This window comes from Thunnus albacares, chromosome 13, assembly GCF_914725855.1.
Source record: "Thunnus albacares chromosome 13, fThuAlb1.1, whole genome shotgun sequence".
In the NCBI taxonomy this organism is placed as follows: Eukaryota; Metazoa; Chordata; class Actinopteri; order Scombriformes; family Scombridae; genus Thunnus; species Thunnus albacares.
The window spans coordinates 28,115,743-28,138,120 of record NC_058118.1 but is presented as its reverse complement, the minus strand read 5'-3'; the positions used below and the strand labels follow the sequence as shown (position 1 = coordinate 28,138,120).

General features: G+C 38.0%; 1 protein-coding gene across 1 annotated transcript; it reads left to right on the top strand.

Annotated features, from left to right (window-relative positions):
* Positions 1-1,603: 1,603 nt before the first annotated feature.
* LOC122996054 (ubiquitin carboxyl-terminal hydrolase 2-like) lies at positions 1,604-13,230 on the top strand. The gene is made up of 12 exons (XM_044371579.1): positions 1,604-1,936; positions 7,266-7,313; positions 7,427-7,550; positions 8,545-8,656; positions 8,793-8,903; positions 9,319-9,383; positions 9,477-9,580; positions 9,842-9,922; positions 10,037-10,115; positions 11,346-11,453; positions 11,575-11,695; positions 12,254-13,230. Exons 1-12 carry the CDS (start codon positions 1,739-1,741, stop codon positions 12,357-12,359), a joined length of 1,257 nt encoding a protein of 418 aa, XP_044227514.1. The 5' UTR covers positions 1,604-1,738; the 3' UTR covers positions 12,360-13,230.
* The last annotated feature ends 9,148 nt before the right edge of the window (positions 13,231-22,378 follow it).

The following is a 22,378-nucleotide window of genomic DNA, read 5'->3' as shown; positions in this document are numbered from 1 at the left end:
TGACTGAAGTGCTGACTGAGCAATCCCAAGCCACTGCTGTCCTTGACACTAAACCAGCTCACTCCATAAAGTATATCATTATCTGTTTATATAACTGTTATATATCGTACAAATGTAGTCTGTAGGGATGCTAATAAAAAAATGCTGAAACAACTAAACCTGCAGAGTAAAATCATTTTAACACTAGTATTCTTACAGCTACAATAGACAGACAGAGTTCTTCAGAAGACATATCAAACTTCCTTCTCAACTCCGGCTACCCAGATCTCAGATAAACAATGAATGTCACACACTTTTGCTTACTTGAAAGAAAAAATATGATGAGTATTGAAACACGCGGCTGCAGCAGCAGATTGTAGCGAAGAAAATGCACATTAATCAAGTGTCTTTATTGCCGGGTCAGTCTAATAAATTCTGTGACCCTTCCAGTGTCTGGATACTTTTTTCTTAATTTTCTCAGCAGCTAGCAGTTGTTGTACAGGTATAATAAATGTGCAAAAGTATCTTTAGCGGGATCCTGCGTTAAAGATTTGAATATTTCAATCAAAATATATTCAAAGTACCAAAAGTAAAATGACTCATTATGTAGAATGGCTCATTTCAAGAGTTGGATTATAATTATTGATGCATTCATGTGTAAGTGTCACTTTAATATTGCAGCTGGTAAACGTGGAGCTAATTTTAACCACTTTATGTTGCTTAATCTCTAATAATACATTATTTCACCATTTATTTGTTGATTATTATATATTTTGTATTAATAATCTGAATCTGCAAAGCAACTAGTAGCTGTCAGATGAAAGGAGTGGGGTAAAAAGCATAATACTTTCCTCTGAAATGTAGTGGAGAAGAAGTACAAAGCAGCATGAAATTGAATTACTCAAGTTAAGTATCTCAAAATTGTACTTCACTACAGTACTTGAGTAAATGTAATTAGTTTCCCTAATTACATAACCACTAACTGTTGACTTTTAGTGTAAAAGTGTCAGAGAAAACTCATCAGTAGACCAGTAACTCCTTGGTGTTGTTAATCCTAAAATAAGCCATTGGTGAAAATAAAATATAATATTAAGGCAACTAAGTCACTATCTCATCTCATCACATAAAGAGAGATTTTAGCAATTTTCAGAGCTTCTTTGTCTTTTGCAGCTCTGCTCTGTAAGATATTTGATTGCATAAATAACAAACCATGTTCTTGAAACCATCTCTTCAAAGAAAACGATTAAAAAAGTGAACAGTCCACCCCGAGTATAACATTTTGACAAGTGTCAACACATCTTTCCCAATAGCGTCAATTGTTTCAAATTCAGGATAATTTTCCTGCACAAGAACTGGCAAGAAACCATTTATTTTATATTCTAAAAAACTAAATTAACTTACTTACTTAAGTTAAAATCAGGAGTGACTCTCTTGCATATGCTTTTATCCCTGCAGTCCTAAAACCTAATATTAATGCAACCAAGTCACTTCTTATTACATAACAGCGTCTTCTGGCGCTGCTGTGTAAGAGTTTTAATGTTTCCTACAGCACCTAAAGGCAGCATCAGACTTCTCTGGGTGGGAGGGGGCGTTCACTGCACGCAGTAAAAACTCCAGCACACATACCACCTCTGTTATTCTCTAATACAGGAAGGTTGCGCACGGGAGCAGAAGAGACTGACAGCCCCAAAATACAGAATAAAACGACAAGCGATTGATTTTTCCTTGACAACATCTTCAATAAAGAGCCTCTCAGTGGATGACAATACCATCCTGGTGTCGGACAGCATTCAACAGCGCTACTATGCCGTCTCTGCGACACTCCTACACGGTGACAGTACCGGAGGAACCGGCCGCTTTACCCGTAGACAAATCTGACCTGCGGCGCAAGAATCCGCCGTTGTCCCGGTCCATGCTGGTGTCCACATTCATGGGTCTGATCATCAACCAGGCCAAGGTGAGTCTATATGAACCACCACTGCACACCTGCTTCTGTCGGTCTCACCTGTGTGTGAAAGCATCCTCCTCTTATCTTACATCCTGTTCAACTTTCTAAAGAAAAAGAAACCATTTTTTCTGGCTGCCACACAGAGTTTATAAAGTTCTTATGGGCTTATTTTTACTTTGTAACACAGATATAATTTAGGGCTGCAACAGCCTTAAAATTAAATCATTTAGCTTTGCTGAATTGTCAAATATTGTCTTTTAACATGAAGAATTTAAACCATGTGATGGTTGGTTTGAATGTTTGACTTTCAGTCAGGGGAAAACAACTTGTTTTCTTAAATTTACTTTAAATATTGTTGCAAAATATATATTTCACTCAAGTATTATATAACTGGCAAAAACTGCATATTTACTTCTTAATAAAGAAAAAAATTGATGTAAGCGTATCCTATGTTCATATAAGTGTTATGATCACTCATAAAATGTTTTTTAAAAGGTTTTTCTGTGCAAAATGATAAACAATGATTCATATCCATGGAAACATTGAGGTAGTGATGCTTGAGGAAATAAAAAATAAAAAAAGACAGCATAAAATACAAGCTAGTCACTTTAAAGTCCTTACTGTTGAATGAAAACTGTGAAAAAGGCAGATGAGTGTGTTTTGCACTAAAATGTCTTTGTGTGCAGCCTTTAAAAGAACAAATTATAAAATCACAATGATCACTAAATCAGTTTTCTACATCTTATTCAACTTTGAAACTATATGCAAGTCCCAACAGAGCTTTATGGAGGGCCAGATCTGATTTCTAGGCTTTTATCAGCCCTGAAGTGGAGAATGACTGAGCTGTAAGCACACAGAACACATTCAGGAACACAATGCAGCAGAGTTAAGAAGAACAGCAGTGCCTGCATCAAAATAACAGCTTGAGTGGGACGTTAGTTGCGTAATAGGAAGGAGCGTTGCTGATAAGGAATGTGTCCAGACTGATGCCTTTATCGTCTGCACAGGACATTCTGTTAATACACAGAGATGCCCACAGCCTGCACATATTTGTGTCCATGGTGGTTTGATGTGTTTACAGTAGTGTGAATGAGATCACTTCACGTCCTTGTCCTTGTTAGTACTGTAGGGGATATTATTGGTCTCCACGGAGGATCTGTGCTCTCACTACTGACGTGTATGCACTGATGTTCTGCCACGGTGTTATGGAAAGATGGAAATATGATTGTACTAGATTTTCTTCATGTAATTGACACAGCTTCAATAATTAGTTGACAGAAAAATGATACGCAACTATTTTGATAATCGAATAATTGTTTTTGTCATTTTTTTTAAGCAAAAACACTAAATATTCAGTAGTTGGAGCTTCTCAAATGTGAGAATTTGAAGTTCTTCTATGTCATACATGATAATAAACTGAATATCTGGATTTTGGACTGTTTATCAGACAAAACAGGATAATCGAGGACATCTCTTTGAGATTTATAACGGGCATTTTTCTTTATTTTGTGACATTTATAGACAAAACAATTAATCAATAATGAAAATAATGAAAACAATCATTAGTTGCAGCCACTCCACGTCGCTCCTCGTTTCTCCACTTTGGTCCAGAGTGAAATATCTCAACAAAACTGCTGGATAGATTTGTGCAGACATTCATGATCCCCAGAGGATGATTCCTAATGACTTTCAATTTGTCCAATACTTTGGTTCATTACAAAATATCAGCCTCAACTGTACTTTGAGTTTAGGGCTTATAAGCAAATGTTATCGTAACACGCTAAACTGACAGTGAACATAGTAAATATTTTACTGTACCTGCTAAACATCAGCATTTTGTCGTTAGCATGTTAGCGTGCTGACGTTAGCATTCATCTCAGAGCGCCACTAAGTACAGCGTGTATGGCTGCAGACTCTTAGTGTTGTCGTTACACGCAGGGTTACATTGTTACATTACATTGTCAGGGTGCAACTTTTGTCATCTTTCCACAAGCATCAGAAGCAAAGAAAAGAAGATTTCTCTGCCTTTTCAAACATCTTGAGAATTGTCAGTGATTTAAAAATGAATTCAACAACTTAACAACATTTTAAATTAGTTTTGGGGGTTTTCAGTACTATTTACTCTACTTTGTACAGGTTCAGGAAAGTACCAATATTTCTACTTGAGTATTATATGTTGGACTGTTCCCAGCCCGGCTGCCATGTAGCAGAGATTTATGTTTATACTGTTTCCAAGGGAGTGGCAAATCTGGCACCATGTGTGTGTTGCTTGTTTCGTCACATGTTATATGGCCTTGACTAGGCATGCATAGCTGGTTTAGGACATTACGTTCTCTGGCTCTGTCTCTCTCTCTGAAGTCATGCCAACAAGTGGAGAGCGTTCTTGTTCAGAACGCAGCGATTACGTGAACGCTTCGCTTCCTCGGTTTTTTATACGGGTCTTTTAAATCACAAGCCACCTGCTGAGTGTGCCGAGCCCTGCTGGTCAGTATTCAGTGGAGCAATGCAGCAGACTGGGGCTCAAACCATATGGTCACCTTCAAACACTGCAGAGAAGAAAAAGGAAAAAAAAAAAATTAAATGTAAGCCAAACAGGCTGTTAATAGCTTACATTGTCACAGCTCTATTTTCAGGGTTGAAAAGCTCATCATGAGGCGTTACATCTCTCCACTTTCCAGGATGTACTAAATCATGTGCTAAATAGACTTGTTACAAACAAAAAACTACTCAGAGTTACTTGAAAATGTCTTTTCTGCGCAGTGTGAGCAAATTGTTATCAAAATACAAGCTCTCTGCTTAGCTCTGTGCTTTAAATCACACCTTGTATCTGAAAATCTGAGAACTGTAGCAAAAATGTAATGCATTTGCTAAGATAATAGAGTGAAGTAAAGATAGTACACTGCACAATAAAAGGGGAACATGCACTCTTTTTTTTTTTGCAGATACATGTTTTATCCAGCAACAGCAAAAGAAGAAAGAAAGACACAGTAGATCTCACAAGTAATACAATTAACAACCAAAAAATCTACAACATATATATCTATGTGATATACAGGTCGCTGCACAAATCCATGTTTACATTTGTTCCTTTATTTATGCTTCCGTCAGTGCGCTGCTACCTTGACACTGGTATTTCCACATGGATCTGCTCAGCCGTCAGCAGAGGCGTTGATGCGTAACTGTGCTGACTTGCTCAGAGTCATCATGTTACTCTGTTACTATGTTCCCTTATTCAGGAAGAGCTACCGGTCACAAGCCAATATGTCACCTGTTTAAACTCAGATACCGGCGTCGCTACACATACACATACGGGTGTCAAAGAGTAAAATCTATTCACCACAATTATTAAACTCATTCTGTTTAGAGAAGTTATGTTTAGAATTTTCTCCTACTTTGTCTAAAGCTTACGCAGTGAAACATCTCAGCAACAGGTGACTAGATTTGGACGAGGAAGTCATTTTAGAATAATATTTCTTGTTTTTGCTCCAAATCAAGCATTGGTAGCTAAATATTCTATCAGCAATAGGACAACGGGGACATTAAAAACTGCTTGAAAAGCATGGAATTTTTGTTTTTGTACATTTTATGAATCTTTTTAACTCTAAATTGGTTCCAGTGGGTCCCTGCTACAGTACTGTCATTAAGACCCAACCTGAACCCAACCGGTACTGCCAAATATGAAGCCTTTACTTTACCCAAGACCCATTTATGTATTCATTTTTGCACAGGTAGAGGGATCAAGAATAGATTTTAAAGTTGCAACTAACAGTTATTTTCATTATTGATTAATTTGTTGATCATTTTTTTGAGGAATTTGTTGGTTGTTTGGTCTCAAATGTCTTCTTTTGTTCCGACCAACACTTGTGATTGCTCTGACGTGTCGTGGCCATGCATACATCCACCGTCTCAATCTAAAAGTAACTCTATCGTCAGATGTGCATCAGTCTGAGCCTACAGATGATTAACACTTCACTACATGTGACACCAGATATGTCGGAAACTAAACCAGCTGATCTGTTACTCGTGCAGTGATGTGAAACTCTTCACACAAACACTTGTTCGCCACATCCTGTCCCGTTGGTTCTCAGTAAAGCCTTTCTCCTCGGGCCTGCGTCACATGCTGGTGTGATGTCACCGCGGTGTGAGTGGTGGCTGGTGGGCTCATCGGTGTAACGCAGAGGTCAGGACTGTGACATTTCATCAGAGCATGTGGAACAGTCGCTGGTATCCACAGCACAGTGCCGCGATGCTGCCAACAATGTGACCATCAAGTGGTGTGCGTCAGATGAGTGCTACGCAGTCCTTCGAGGCTTTAGTCACACTTGAGAAATGTGACAGGGTTGCTATCATACAGTAGTTTCCATCATACTGAGACTGTGTGCAGGCTGAAGTGTTTCTCTGCTGGGATGTGCAGCCGGTCTGAGGATCTGTACCCCAAAAACTTTAATTTAGATGAGCACTTTTAGAAAACTGCTGCATGTGTCTCTTTAGCGTCAATACATCTTAATGTATTCACTGGACATGGATGAATAATCGATCAACAGAAAATTACAGCAACTATTTTGATAATCGATTCATTGTCGTTGCTGTTTTCAGCTTCTCAAATGTGATGATTTTATTGCTTTTCTTTGTCATTTAAACATTAAAGTCATCTCATCTTTGACTTTCTCACTAGTTTCCGACTTTACATAGATCAAATGATTAATCAAGAAAGTCCTTGGCAGATTAATTGATAATAAAAATAATTGCTAGCTGCAGTCCTACTTGACATGAATATAATTGTGGGAACACAAAGGACAATAGCTCAGAAAACTGTCAGCCTCTATTAATTAATTTATAGTTTAAATCTGGCTTATTACTCACGTTCTACCCATACAATAATCAAACATATCCTTTTAAGGGCCCAGTTTTGCCCATAAAAATCCCACTTCCAGCTTATCTTGGCTCATGTCCATGTGGGTCCACTTGTAGCCCACTTTGACCCAGTCATAAGCCCAACGTAGAAACAAAAAATAAAAAAACGTTTTAGCTGATCCTTTACTGACCCCAATTGACAGACACATATGTGGGGCCAATAGGAACATTTTTATGTGTCAGTCCCATTTGGGCCCATGACAACGTGTTTGCTTAACAATGTTTCTGCAAACTAAAAAGTTAATGAAAAAAAGTGAATCTGCATTTGTAGCATGCTCACATCTTTCCTTCAGAACTTATTGAATAATAAATCAAATGTTTCTACAGGCTGTTTAAAGTTTTAATGTGATATCTGTCAAACGTATCATGCCCCAAACAAATATGCGAGTGAACTAGAATCTCCTTTCTCTTTCTCTTTGAGCAGAACAAGAATCCTCAAGGCTTGGTGGGACTGAGGAACCTGGGTAACACAGTAAGTGCTTTTACTTTTCTTTCTGGTCTTTCTGGTATATCACCACCAAACCTCCAAATGAATCTTCATTTAATTAATTCTTATGGTTTTCTCTGTCTTGTTTTTATTTACAGTGTTTCATGAACTCCATCCTACAATGTCTGAGTAACACTCCAGAGCTGAGAGACTACTGCCTGAGAGACATACACCGCACAGACCTCAACAGCAGCTGCAGGACTAACGCTGCTCTTATGGAAGGTAGGATGAGCCTCTGAGCTGTTAAACCACAAGTTAGCTGTGTAATGAGAAACACTGTAGACCTGTTAAATGCTTTGTCAATGTTTAGTCACTTTATGGTTCAGCAGTATGTCACAGATTGTCAGCTTGTGTGTATTTATACTCCCCAATCTCTGTTCTTTAAACTATACATTGCTGTGAAGCTCTAACATCAGCGCTAAACATCTGACAATTTAATACCCTGATTATTAAAAGTCACGCTTTCACGGGGCAGACACACCAGAACAAAATGATCAAACTACACGCAGATCACATTGTACTCTAATTATAATTCACAGCAGAATTTGGGCTCGCACCAGACTATTTCACTCCTGCAGGGCTTTTTAGAGTGTGTGTTTGCACAGCATGTTCTCACAAGTTACCACTGTAACTCCATGTGTGAAGATCCTCAGAATATCCTTATTTTCTCAACAGTTAATACATAAATGCACTATTTTTTGTACCAAAACTTTGTATTTTCTCTATAATTAGTACAAAAAAGTTGCCTCACCAGATTTTTTTCAGTTTTGGTTTAGTGTTTATATGTAATTTGTATGAAGTTTTGCTGATACATACTGTGAGAAACAGTTGAAAGCCCTGGGAAAGCTAGTGAGTTGGATATACATACTGAACCCAAAGTCAAGCGTGAACTTCCATGCCCAAAAAGTACAAGTTTAGTTTAGGATAAGGTTTTTGCTATGTTTTTTTGTTACTTTACCATAAAAAATCTCCACACATAGGCCACTTTTTTCATACATATCAGGTTTAAATTATAGTATTTATTTTCATTCAAATAAGCACAAAAGAGAATATTTTCATTTTATCAATAAAGGGTTAAAGTTGGCGGAGTTCCCTCTAAAAAAATAGTATTAAGAATTTTGTGCTTTCAAGCAATTTTGTAAAAGACATTGGTGGAAACAAAAACATGGTCTAATTTTCTTTCTGTCTTTCTCTCTCTTTCGCCCCGCTATCTCAGAGTTCGCTAAACTGACTCAGAACCTGTGGACCTCTGTGAACAACGAGGTCATCAGTCCCTCTGATTTCAGGAGCCAGATCCAGAGATGCGCTCCCAAATTTGTGGGCTGCAAGTAAGTCTTCCCTCCTTGTAACTATAAGCCTTTTCATTTACACTAACTAAATGTAGCTGTAAAAAAAAAAAAAACAGCTGTTGTCAGAAATGTATCAGTTATATAATGAAATAATGAATCAGTTGTCCTTCTGCAGTCAGCAGGACGCCCAGGAGTTTCTGCGCTTCTTATTGGATGGCCTCCATAATGAGGTGAACAGAGTGACGGTCCGACCTAAGATATCTGTCGAGGACTTTGACCACCTCTCGTAAGTCTGCATACCAGCCACCTCTGCCCCCAATATGTCACTCATAAACTGCCATGTCACTGAAATCTCTCACTTCACTTCACTGCCTGATCGGGCTGCCATGTTGGAAATAAACTGTATAATTATTTACATTTATGGTGTAAGTAATTAGCTGTAAGATTTTGTAGTTATATGGCCAATTCTGACCTTATACCCCTGTTATGTGAAAAGGATGTGTTTTCTAAGAAATCTTGTACCACCAGTACTTGAAAATATTTATTTTTCCAAACTACAATTTCATGGATTTGCATTTTTTTGACAACATCCAAGATTTATTTCTAAAAACATTTGTAACATCATTATGTATTTCATGTATAGGTTTAGGAGTAAAAAATACATTTTAACTTGAGCTATACTTCATGGTTTTCCTTCGCAGGGATGAGGAGAAAGGCAAACGGATGTGGAATATGTATTTGGAGAGAGAGGACAGTAAAGTAGTGGGTAAGTGATTTCTAAGCTATGCTGTAACTTCATCCATCCTTGAACGTACATATGTATTAAATGTAATTCTTCATCTCGTGTTTCTGCCTGTAGATCTGTTTGTCGGACAGCTGAAAAGCTCTCTGACCTGCACTGTCTGTGGCTTCCGCTCCACCGTGTTTGATCCATTCTGGGACCTATCAATACCTATTGTACAGGTCAGTACACACACATATGCTTTGTAAAGGGTTTTCACATATCAAATTGACCTTAAAGATGATTATTTTGCACTGGAGTCCTTGACCATGAATATAATATACAGTATATTATCTGATTTCACTTCAAAATTTTTCTTTTGTGTGCCTAAAAGTAATCTGATCATGTTTTGACCAACTGAGAAAGACTCCAGGGGTAAAGGACTTGATTAGTGTTCATGTATTTTGCTGTTTTCTGACCGGGCATAATCTGTGTCTCTGCAGAAGAGCTCAGGAGAGGTGACTCTCAAAGACTGCCTTAGACTCTTCACAAAGGAAGATGTGTTGGATGGAGAAGAGAGACCGGTAAGATGGCTCACATAACACCACCACGCTCCACATTGCTTTGTGAAGATGATATATGGATTATACAGCAGCAGCGTCTCATTTGGCTTATCTGTGATTGTCACTCTCTCTCAGACATGCAACAGCTGCAATGCCAGAAGGAAATGCACCAAAAGATTCAGCATCCAGAAGTTCCCACAGATTCTTGTGCTTCGTATCCTTTTTTTCCCACTTTTGACATCAGCTGCACCTTTTGTTTATTGTTTAAAGCATGTACATGCATTCACCATGCTAAAAGTCTGCTTATGATAAAAATATGCATAAGTTTGGTGGACTTGGACTTCAAACAGTCATCTATAGTTGCTTAGCGAGCCAGTGTCCAGTTAAGTGAAGAAGCTGTGTGTGCATCATCAATCCAATTTTTAATAATGTTTTCAGCAACAAAAACGAAATTAAAAACTAGCAACAAGCTTGTGAACATTTAAGCTTGTGAGAATTTAGCAGCTACAGAGCCAGATATTTTTCTCAGGAGTAGGTGGCGACCAAAACAGAGCTAAAAGGAGAGTGAATATCGGACTTAAACTCATCAGGTGGTCAGACACATGACTTCAAGTGAATGCTAATGTCACTCTGTGTCTGCTGGATTTGTAAATAAGCAACATTTTGCTAATCTGTTAGCCACAACAACTTTATAAGGCAAAAATATGTCAGTGTCGTGTTTTGTTTGTTTTGCTGCCCCCAAGTGGCCAAAAAAAAAATCAAGCAATGCTACAAAGAGTTTTCATGTTTAAGGTGGTCCACGTGGTGCTTCTGTAAGTCTAACTACTCTGTATACTGTAGCAATGCATCATATTTAGCAAGTATCATACTGTATGTGTCATATGTAAAACCTTTGAAGTAAATAGTAAAGTAAGTAAAACTGTCAAGTAGATGTTGTGGGGTAAAAGTACAAAGTACAATATATTATATTTAATATTAGGGCCACAGCTAACAATTATTTTCATTATCGGTTTATCCGGCAATTATTTTTTTGACTAATTGTTTGGTCTATGATATGTAAAAAAAAAAAAAAAAAAAAAAAAGTGGAAATATGCCAATTACAGCTTTTTAGCAACCAAGGTGACGTCTTCAAATGTCTTGTTTTGTCTGACAAAAGGATGTTCAGTTTGCTGTTATATATGATGCAGCAGCTGATTTTTTCATTTGAGATGCTGGAACCTGTGACTGTGTAGCAAGTTACTGAAATAATTAATCGATTATCAAAATAATTGCAAATTATTTTTTTTATCGATTGACTAATTGATTATTTGACTGTTCGTTTCAGCCCTATTTAATATAAATCCATCTGAAATAAAAAGGAGAAGAAGTTACTTGTGTAAATAAAATAAACACATTTGCACTTCAAGTACTATAATTTGGCTCCTTGACTCAGCGTTCCTCTCAGACCTGAAGCGTTTCTCAGACTCAAACACCCGAGCAAGCAAACTCTCCACTTATGTCAACTTCCCTCTCAAAGAGTTGGACCTGCGGGAGTTTACCTCAGAGAACAGTGGTGAGTATTTGCCGAAGATGACACGCTGTCACCAAAGGAGAGGAGGACAAATTCTCATGTACTTTCCAAGGTCAGCTGGATTTTGATAAGTAAGGACTGACAGTATTGTCTCTCCCTGCAGAGCGTGCTGTGTATAACCTGTATGCAGTATCCAACCACTCGGGGAACGCTTTGGGAGGCCATTACACGGCCTACTGCAGGAACCCGGGGCTGGGGGAGTGGTACAGCTACAACGACTCCAGGTATCGACTCTAACATCTACTCTTCATGCGGTATCACCTCACACAACTACTTATCAGATAAGGAGAAGACTTTATATGCCTGCTATCAAGATAACGTGACCTCATTCTAGATGTATAAAGGTTGTGTCAACTGGTTGGCATAATTTACTGATGGCAAATTAACTGTGCAGATTACGTGTACGTGCCTGTAGTTTTAAGATAATTTCAGTGCCGATATGTAGGAGTCCAAGCAGCAAAGCTAAGTTTCTGTTTAATGCAAGCTGCTGTTAGTGACAGCTGTGTTGTCCTGATGGTCATGCCCTGTAAGGTTACTTGTTCAAATCAGCCTGCCACCAAGGTGTGTGCATCCTTCTGTTTCTGCCCATCTGTTGTGAACGGTTGTGGTTTAAAAGTTGTACAGTATATGTATGTCAAATTATGTGCTTGGACCCCTTTTATCACCTTATGCAGCTATATTGAATTTTAAAAACATCTTAAAAACCCAAATGCAAGCATTTGTTCTATAAGAAATAATGCTTCAGTGTTACAACTACATTGTGTACCATTTGTTCTGTGCAGAGTGAGCCCAATGTCCTCCAGCCAAGTTCGCAGCAGCAACGCCTACGTCCTCTTCTACGAGTTGGCCGCCTCCCCTCACAGCAAATATCAGACATGTCGACTCTAGATGCTGCAGACGACTGATAAGCTGTCCTATCCTGAGCCTAAGAATGGAGTCAGTAGAGTCACAACTGCCTGCTGGAAGAGAGCTCCATCTAGTGGAGAGAGTCCTGCCATTACAGACTGTGAATACGGAGTTCAGAGACATGTTGCTAAGAAAAACACCCTCTGACCTTCAACTCAGTGTGTTTTTTTGAGGTTAGAGGGTGGATTTGAAGGCATATTTGTGCTTAAGGACTTAAAGCTGGAACTGACACTGGGAACAAAAGAGTAGAAATTCAGCTCCAGGCTCAGCTACAAGTCAAACTTAAAATACTTTACCGGAGAATAAGAACATACTCTTCATAGTACACATGCAACAGTGCATTTAGAGAATGATATTTTTTAGGTTATTTTCACTCACAAAAAAAAGACATTTTACATAGCTGTTCCTGGACCTAAATTTATATCCTTTCTTGTCATTCGAGTGGATATTTTTTCTTTTTTTATGCACTTTAAATATGGACATTATTATATTGTGAGTATATTACAGAGACTTGAAAAATGTCTCAAACACCGACTGCAAGTTATAATTTATTCTGTTCAATATGATGCTGGTAATTGAAAATGCATATACTGTGTGTCATTTAAAGCCTTATGTTTTCCTGTTAGAATGATAGAAATCTAGTAACAGAGAGAGTTTGCTTTATGTCAAAGCACATTTTATTTTTGTACAGTATTTATAGGCAACACAGTGAATGTAACTACTGTGGCAAAGCCAGACATACCAAAGCAGCTGTGTAAGATATGCAACAATACTTCTACCAGGAATAATGTAGCTGACTTATCATTTAAGTCTGTTCAGAGTGTATAAATGATTAAAATTCAGTGTTGACTTACACTGCATCATGTGTTTATTTTATATTCAACCCATTATTCAGGCTACTGCTTCCATGATGGTAATGGCAATAAAAATACTGTATGTTTTATGCATTGTTCACCGTTCAGCTCATGTATCACATACAATAAATTAGACACAAACCATAGAATACTACAGTGACACTTAAAGTATAAGGCCGGTGCTATTCTTATTGTCAACAAATCCCATAAAAAGACCAAAACCAACAATGTGTTCGTCCATCTCTCAATGCCTTCCTACTTAAGACGTAAATCTTAAAAAGCAGCTCACAAATGTTTAGTTTCAATTTTGTGTTTCTTGGGGACTATTTTCAGCACCATATTAATACACACACACAATATGTTGCGCTATTGCACTAGTGAGTATTTACTGCAGCAGGTTGGTGTATGTGGGATTGACTCAAAACAAACTACTGGCTGTGTTCATGGTAATAAAGGAACATGTTATCCAGTGCAACGGTGCGGCTCACTGATGTGTTTTCAATCATTTTTGGACAACAACGGAGCTCTATGGAGGACTAAGAGGACTAAGCTATATAAGGATTTGGATGTACAGACAATTCAGTTCAATTCAATACCACTTTATTTCTCCCTTTAAGGGCAATTGTATGCAGCAGCTCGTCACCCAGATCAGTAGATACACACACAGTTGATGGGTAAGAAAGAAAAAATAATGCCAATCCCAGTACTAACAATACTTGTTAGCAGAATCAATTCATCGTTGGTTTTGGTCTTTTCATGGGATTTGTTTAAAAAACATGAAAAATATAGATATTGCCAGTCTTTACAGCTGCATTAACTGACGTAGAGGAACAAGCTGCAAACGCAACATTGACATATCATCATCTTATAAAGTTGGTAAACGTATTAACACATCTAGCAGACGCAAAGCGGCATAAACATTCATTTGGAGTCGTGTTTCTGGCCGCCTGATGAATGTAAGTCCAATATTCACTCTGCTTCTTGCTCTGGTTTGGTCCCTACTGACTCCTGAGGGAAATATCTGTTTTTTAGCTGGCCACTAACTTTGTCTGTCACTAGGTTCATCATAAGGTTTTTGCAGATAACGCTATTATCTGTCGGGTTGAATTGTGTAAAGTTTCAGGCTGAAAGAATAAGATAAAGAGCTGAAAATAGACTAAAAAGCTCCCTAGAGGTGAGCAGGACTGCAGAGTTGGTGATATGCCCCTACCAGCAAACATTTTCATATTAAACATTTGATAATACTGATAGTAATATTAATATAAAGAAATATTGCAGCTTTAAGTTGTAGTGGTTGTAAGTCTTAAGGATTGTAGTGAGTCCTAATGTAGTTTGTTTTTTTGATAAAGCTACACAACCTGACATTGAATAATATAATAACAATGAAAACAAGCAGAGGTCAATGAGTGCACACTGCCTGCTGTGAACTTCCAGGCTAAATGAGCAGATTGTGGTCACATTGGATTTATGTCAGAAACACCTCTGACCCACATAAAACAAGGCCACCAGACAGAGGAGCTCGTTTCCTGCTGTACCCACTAGATGGAGCTGTGTGCAGCGTTACTGTCTCATAAGGTGTGAGTGTATAATTACGTGTAGACAGAAGAGGGTTTTTAAGAACTGATGATGATATTTTGATATAATATGATATTTTAAACCTAATAGATTGACATTTAGTAATTTCTATTCCCCCAGAATCCCCAGTGTGCAGTATTTCTTAAAGAATATTATCCTTATCAGCCTCTGAAACAGCCCTCATAGTGCACTAAAACTCTCCACTTAAACTAATATAAGTTGTTGAGCTACTTCTATCATCTGTTAAATAAGACGAATAATTCTCAGAGGCATGATGTCGGAAGGATGGAAGTCCTAACACATCAAGTAAAAAAAAACACCACCTGGCTAATACCTGATATTTAATAAAGTGCACATACTGCCACCTCCCCCATGTTTCTTCTCTTTCCCCTCTGAGTTAACTCTTATCCTTGAGCCACTGAGCTTGTTAACGCCCGAGGGAAAAGAAATCTGTGTGTGTGTGTGTGTGTGTGTGTGTGTGTGTGTGTGTGTGTGTGTGATTAGGTCTCTGGGGCTTAGACAGATGATCTGTTTGTGTCGAGGCCATTTTGTGAGTAGAAAAGATAAAGTTGTCGGAGCAGGGCTAACTGGGCCTCTTCCACAACACTGAGATAGTTTAGATACACACAGTGAGCGTGATCTGACAGTGGGATATCAGGGTCGTAAGGATATTGGGCTGATATTTACCTATAAGTTTATTATAATAATGAAGAGTTCATTTGATTAAAATTGATTAATTGACCTATTGTGGAGCTGTAAACTGAAATACTGGGTATAAGATCTATCTGGAGCTGTTGTCCAGAGCAACGAGGCCTTCATCTCAAAAGTATTAGGTTCCCACAAGCCCCACTGTGACCTCAGCACTCTGTACATTTCTCCTTACTCACCGTGATTCGGTCAAAAAAAACCTAGACAAACCTTATTTGAGGGGAAAATCAAAACATTATTTTTTGCCACTCTATTGCAGTGGCTCTAGTAATGGCAATGTCAGTCTGTCGGTCAGCCCACCACTTTGTTTCAGACTGAAATATGCCGACAGCTACTGGATGGATTGTTATGAAACGCTTGATCCTCTGACATCTCCTCTAATGCCTCTAATGATGATAAACATATTTGGTTTTTGACAAATATTAGATGGATAGGCCTTTTTTTTTTACAAAAGCACAGGTGCAAATAATGACATTACAACCCCCATCTATTCAATTCAGTTACATCTTCAGTTAGATGGTCGACCTTCACTGTGCAAAGTTTGACACTAGAGGGCCGTTTTCACATTCATCTGTGGAAAAGTGGAAAGTTTCTCTGTGCTCACCTTAAATCTGAGTTCAAGGCGTGTACCATCAAGCAGGATTTGTGACATCACAACTAGTTTTGATCCAATTGTGGTCCAGTATGTAGCTTACCTACATAAGTGTGATGTGGAAACTTGAAGCCCCCAGTGCACATACACTGAGAACGGGCTTTTCAGTGAGGTAGGAGACATCTTGTGTCCAGCAGTTAAACTTTTGAAATGAAAAATATTTGCATATTCATAGATTCAGGATTTTTAGTGTAATTTTAAGCATTTTTAACGAGGTAATTGAATTTCTTTTTCGGAAAAACCATATTACACACACATTTTTATTCAAAGAAGAGTATTTTTATATATTTTAAAACATGTTTGGAAGGGATCTTTAATGAACTTCTGCTGCTCAGCTGCACTAAAAAGCTCCTGTCTGTGAGACTATGCTTTGTTAGCCTCATCATATGAGTGCTAACCCATTCATATTGCTTTTAAAAATATCAGAGTGCACTGATTATATATGTTAAAGTGGTTATATTCCATGTTTTTATATGTACAATGGATCACATGACTTAGCTGAAAGGGGTTGTCTCTAGTGCAGTTCCCCTCAGCTGTACAGAACATTACACCATCTTTCAGCTATTTGTTTTGGTTTTATGGCCCTCATATTTACATTTGGTTGACACTCACCACCTTAATCAGCCACCTTTACAACTGAAGCAGCCAGCTGTTTTCAGTGAAAAAGTTCTGACAAATTACTTGCCCATCAACAAATGGCAGCCACACAAAGTCAGTGACTTAACAGATGAACATAGCGGAGCATTTAGCTGCTAAAGAGACAAATATTTTCCTCAGGGGGGTTTGTGGAAACCAAAACAGAGCTAATATATTGGAATATTGGACTTATATTCATCAGGTGGCCAGAAACAGGAGTTCAAATAAATGCAACAGTCCCCTGAGGCTGTAGCTCCCCTTTTCCACACACAGCTATGACTGCTTCAACACACCACAATCAACACTTTAGTGACATTTGAAAGTTTCATGTGTGCAAATGTGAACACGTCACATTCCCAAAACAGTCAGAAATAGTCAATAATGTGCAATTTTAACAAAGGGTGTGTTTGTGTTTATGTAACCAAATTCTGTATTGGGTAAGTCAAAATGGGTAAAATAATCAGAACATTATAAACTCATCAAACAGAGGCAAGATAAAGAGAGATGTAATTATAGATACATACAAAAATATGCAGTTCATTTATTACCCTGGTTGTAAGGACACAAGCTGTATACATTTACAAATATATGCAAACTCACTGATGAACTCTTGTGAGATAACATTTACTCAAGAATTTTGGCAGCTTAGTCAAACAAAACATATTATAATATGTAAAAACCATCATCTGTACTTCAATTAAATTTTCATTTCATTTTCATATTTGCAAATACATGCAGATAGGACACTCCCTTCCCCCCAACATGCACACACACACACACACATGCACATCCCCCTGGCTCCCATGCGCACCATATGGGCTCATCACACAGCTCAGGGTATTAACAGTCATTTTCCTGCATGAGAGCAGTGTTGTTTTTGGTGTAGTTACCAAGCGCTCCCTATGTTGACACTTCCATAGCTAATGGCCCCACTATAAAACCCTGAATGCCTCATGTGTTCTAAAGTCCACTTTAAAGTACAGCCCTACCTCTGATATAATGGGAGTTTGGCCCAAAGGTCAATCACCTGAAAGAATAGCGCCAAAATCATGTCTTTAGTAGATTTTATGTATTACAAATAGCATGTTTTTGTCAGACGTGATTTAACTGCAGGCCACAGAACAAACACCAAAAGCAACTTTAGACTAATTACCTACAATTACTTAAAACTATAGCACTGAATTTATATTACTCATGATAGTGTTTTGTATCAGTATATTATGCCCAACATCTCTGACAAATGGATTCTTTATGGCACGTTATATTCTACCAATCTCCTCCCTTTGGTTTATATCAGCTGTCAGAATGTATTAGTCTTTAACAATCACTTATTACAAGTTATATTTTACCAATCATTACATTGTACATTAATGACTAACTCACTATCCAATGTTAAAGGTACTACGTGTGCTAATGCTAGTTAAAATTTAATCATAGCTCCAAGCTAATCTAATCTTTTTTTTTTTTACATTAACAATAAACTAAATGACATGTAATGTGAAAGGCGTTGTAGTGACAAACCCACAGACTTACCACTGAACTCAACAATTTATTTTACACTCATTGTTTTGGTTTTATAGCCGATGGATTTATGGTTCAGTCTTACCAGGCTTTTCAGCAACAAAATAATGAATAAGCTGTGTGATAAACTCATTGTTTATTACCTGCTCAGAGTCAAATGGCTGACAAAGTTGTTGACTCAAGAGAGCTGTATTTTCAACCCGTACAAGTACACAGTAGGAATTAAGTTTCATTTCTCTGGTTTCAGTGGTGATAGCTGTATTGACTCACTGAGGAAAATTGAGGATACAGCAAACTAGTTAGAGTTGAAAGCCAAAATGAGAATGAATGGACTTCTTCAGGTGGACAATACACATAATTAATGCTAATGTGTCTTTGTTTCTTTGAAGACTTTATAAGGTTATCATATCAGGGCTTAGTTTCAACAGGTTCTAGTGACCTCAAGAGTTCAAAAACAATATAAGTTAAAATGCTAAAACGTTAACATGTTTAATGTACCTGAAAACATAACATTGATAATTGACCATTTATATAGAATAATTTTTGTGAACACTTAAACTTTTTTTTAATGTAATGACCTCTATGTTAAAGGACCTAAACTACAAGATTGCTATTTGTTTTCTAGACCAGTGGTTCCCAACCTTTTTGGCTTGTGACCCTGAAAACAAAGTCTACTTGTGACCCCTCTTCTCTGGTAGCATCCACTAGTTATGACTAGTTCAACCAAAGACTGATATTGTTTTATTTGAATTTTTTGGGGGGTAATGGACAAGAAAATAAACATTATTTGATGCAACAGAAATCACTAATTTCTACTTTTCTATTGAGTAAATCATCTTGTGATGCCTTAGATTTGTCTTGCTACCTATTGTAGTTCTAGATGATCAAATAAATATTATGAATGCGTTTGCTTCTTCACGTCCAACAAAGTGTAAGTATGGCTTCTTCCCCTCCTTCTCGTTTTTGCTTCTGCTGTAAATTGCTATCTGTTTTCTTATCGATTGCCAGATTGATTCCTGGATGCATTATTATGGATCCAACTGTTCTTTTTGGCAAGACATGGCCTGCATAGCATTCAAGCGCTAGGATTGGCCAGGCGTCCATGCTCCATTCCTAACTGTATGTTCAGTGGGTGTCTGGTCTCTAAGTCTCTAAGACCGGGCTCCTTATCATTCCAGCCAGTCCCTATATACAACAGAACATCAGCATCCAACTCGAATCAATCCAGATCATGCCCACAAAGTCTGCCCGTAACTTGGGTGTCATGATCGATGACCAACTAACCTTTAAGGTTCACGTGGCCCCAATCGCTCGGTCGTATCAGTTTGCCCTGTACAGCGTTAGGAAGATCAGACCCTACCTGTCTGAGCATGCAGCACAACTCCTAGTACAGGCTCTCATAATATCATGCAACTCCTTACTGGCAGGCCTCCCCGTATGTACATTCAAACCTCTGCAGATGATCCAGAACGCGACGGCATGGCTAGTCTTCAACCAGCCCAAAAAAGCACAGGTCATGCCTGCATCAAATTCAAAACCCTAACACTCGCTTACAAAACAGCAACTAAAACGGCTCCTGCCTACTTAAACTCCCTCATTCAGGTCTATGCTCCCTCCTGCTCTACGCTCTGCCAATGAAAGGCGCCTGGTACCACCACAACAGGGCCCTAAGTCTCTAGTTAGACTCTTCTCCTCTGTAGATCCCCAGTGGTGGAACGACTTACCAAACTCTGTTCAATCTGCAGAGTCCCTCTCAATCTTTAAGACCCAGCTTTTTTGCGAGCACTCTGGATTTGATGGACTGAAGGTAGAAACCCCCCCCCCCCCAAAATCTGCTTCTAAGTACTCTATGCATTGCCTCGGTGCACCGCCTGTTGGCATCTACATCCTGTTGGACTCAAACTTAACTTTATGGCACTTGTGTTGTTGTCTCCTGACTGCTTGTGTTGTATCAGCTGTCAGATGTACGTCGCTTTGGATAAAAGCGTCTGCTAAATTAAATTGGAAATTGGAAATTGAGTCTGGTGTTGAGTAATGGGAAATACCAATTCTGAAGGACTACGAGTTAACACTTTGAGCCAAGCATAGAGGCTGTATTATATGTAGTTTGGAAAATAGCGAGTGTGGACGCCTGGCCAATCCCAGCACCTGAATACTACTCAAGGGCGTGTCTTGCCAAGAAAAGCAATGGGATCCATAATAACACTTCCTACATAGACTGGCAGCTAGCTAACGAACTAGGAGGACACGTAAATAGGTACTCCTTCTATTTTGGTGGAAGGTTTGTAATTGCACTATAATTGTATTAAAGTGCAATCTGAATGTGGAAAAATGTTTACTTTTATTGTAAAAATTTGACTGTAAAACTAGTTCAACCAAACCTGCACTGTATCTTGTAAACAGAATTCCTAGTTATATGATGATTGTAGGCATGAATATATTTATGATCTTAAATTTAATCCTTAACAGACAAAGTCAAGCACATAAGCTGAGGTGCAGTAGTCCCAAAACTTTACATGATTTTCCAAGAATCCATCATAACTAAGGAACAAGAGTGAAATTGCTAATTTTCATAGTAATAAAGATTAAAGAATATATTTGTGACTTTTCAAATATATTTAAGATCCAATAGAAAAACAGTATTTCCAATAGGACTGTGAAAATTCTGGAGGAAGTTTCATGTTTCAAGTTTATTTTATTTATATAGCACTTTAAAAAACTTTAAAAACTTTTTAAAGTACCAAAGCACCAAAGTGCTTCACAAAGACAGACACACATGTATACACATACAAGCATAAAGACAGTGAAATTAAAATAGAAACAAGTTTAAACACAATTTAAAACCCAAAAAATCAAATTGAAACCAAATAGATACATAGAACCAAACTTTTTTCTTATAAAGGGTATAGAACGCTTTTTAAACTGTATAGAAATCCTAAAGGACTCTATTGGAAAAGACAAAAATCCTACAGGAGTTTTTGACAAGGGTTACAAATCTCCCTATGTCCCCATTCCCCGCACTAAGCTAACATGTTCTGAAACTATTGTGAAAATGTACAGATGTCGGGCCTCCCACTCAAAGATAAGACAGCAAACACAGCCAGCTCTGAAAATGATAGAGTGACAAAGCAATACTTACAGCACCCAAAAATTAAAAATCCCCCGACTGTATAAAATTACCCAGCACTGATTATAAATATCATCATATTTATTCCTTGCTAACAACGGATTTTGGCTTTGTTTATGATACTGACAGTATATCAGTGTGACCATGTCTTCTAGTAAACAGTGTAATAGTGAAAGATGTGGTTATTGATCAATACCTCCATGCTGCAAACAAGCAGAGTCCATTAAGTTCTGCTGAGGCCTAAACCACTACATGGGGACTGAAATAAACAGGCATATAAACAGAATAGTACAGTTATAATCATGATTATCTCTTTCTCTTATGTAGATATTATACCTTGTTAGGAACTTGAGTGGAATATGTTTGCAGTCTGATTCTGTGTCCCTATCTGCCATTCTCCATCAGCCCACCAGAGACCTGATGTCTCTGACTGTGATGTTAAGTCTGGACTGAGTGGAAGATGGACAGATAAGATAGTATTGTATTGAAGGACCCCTTGAGATATTATTGCTTAATGTAGTTAACTTTTGTCCTGACATTTAAGTTTGTATACATGTGAGCATACAGCGCTGAAGTAATACTTCATAAATAATACTAACATGATGCAGAATGAGTTTGTTTGTTTTACTACCTGAGAATGTGTTTTGGGCTTGTTTTTCTGTACTTCCAGGTTTGATGCTTTTCATGCAGTTTTCACTCCAAGTGGTGAATTGGTTTTTGGGTTGTGGAAGAGATCTATGTTTTGGACTTCAGGAGTTTGCATGTCTTAGTTTATCTTGCAGCACATTTAGCTCTGTACAGTAGCAGAGTGTGTTTTGTTTGCATTTGGCCTGCTGGCATTTGGGGCTTTCTTGAGCCTAATTGTGTTTTCTGGGTTTTGGTTTTCTGTTTGCTCTGTTTACCTCCTGTGTTCCTGCATAACTTTCCT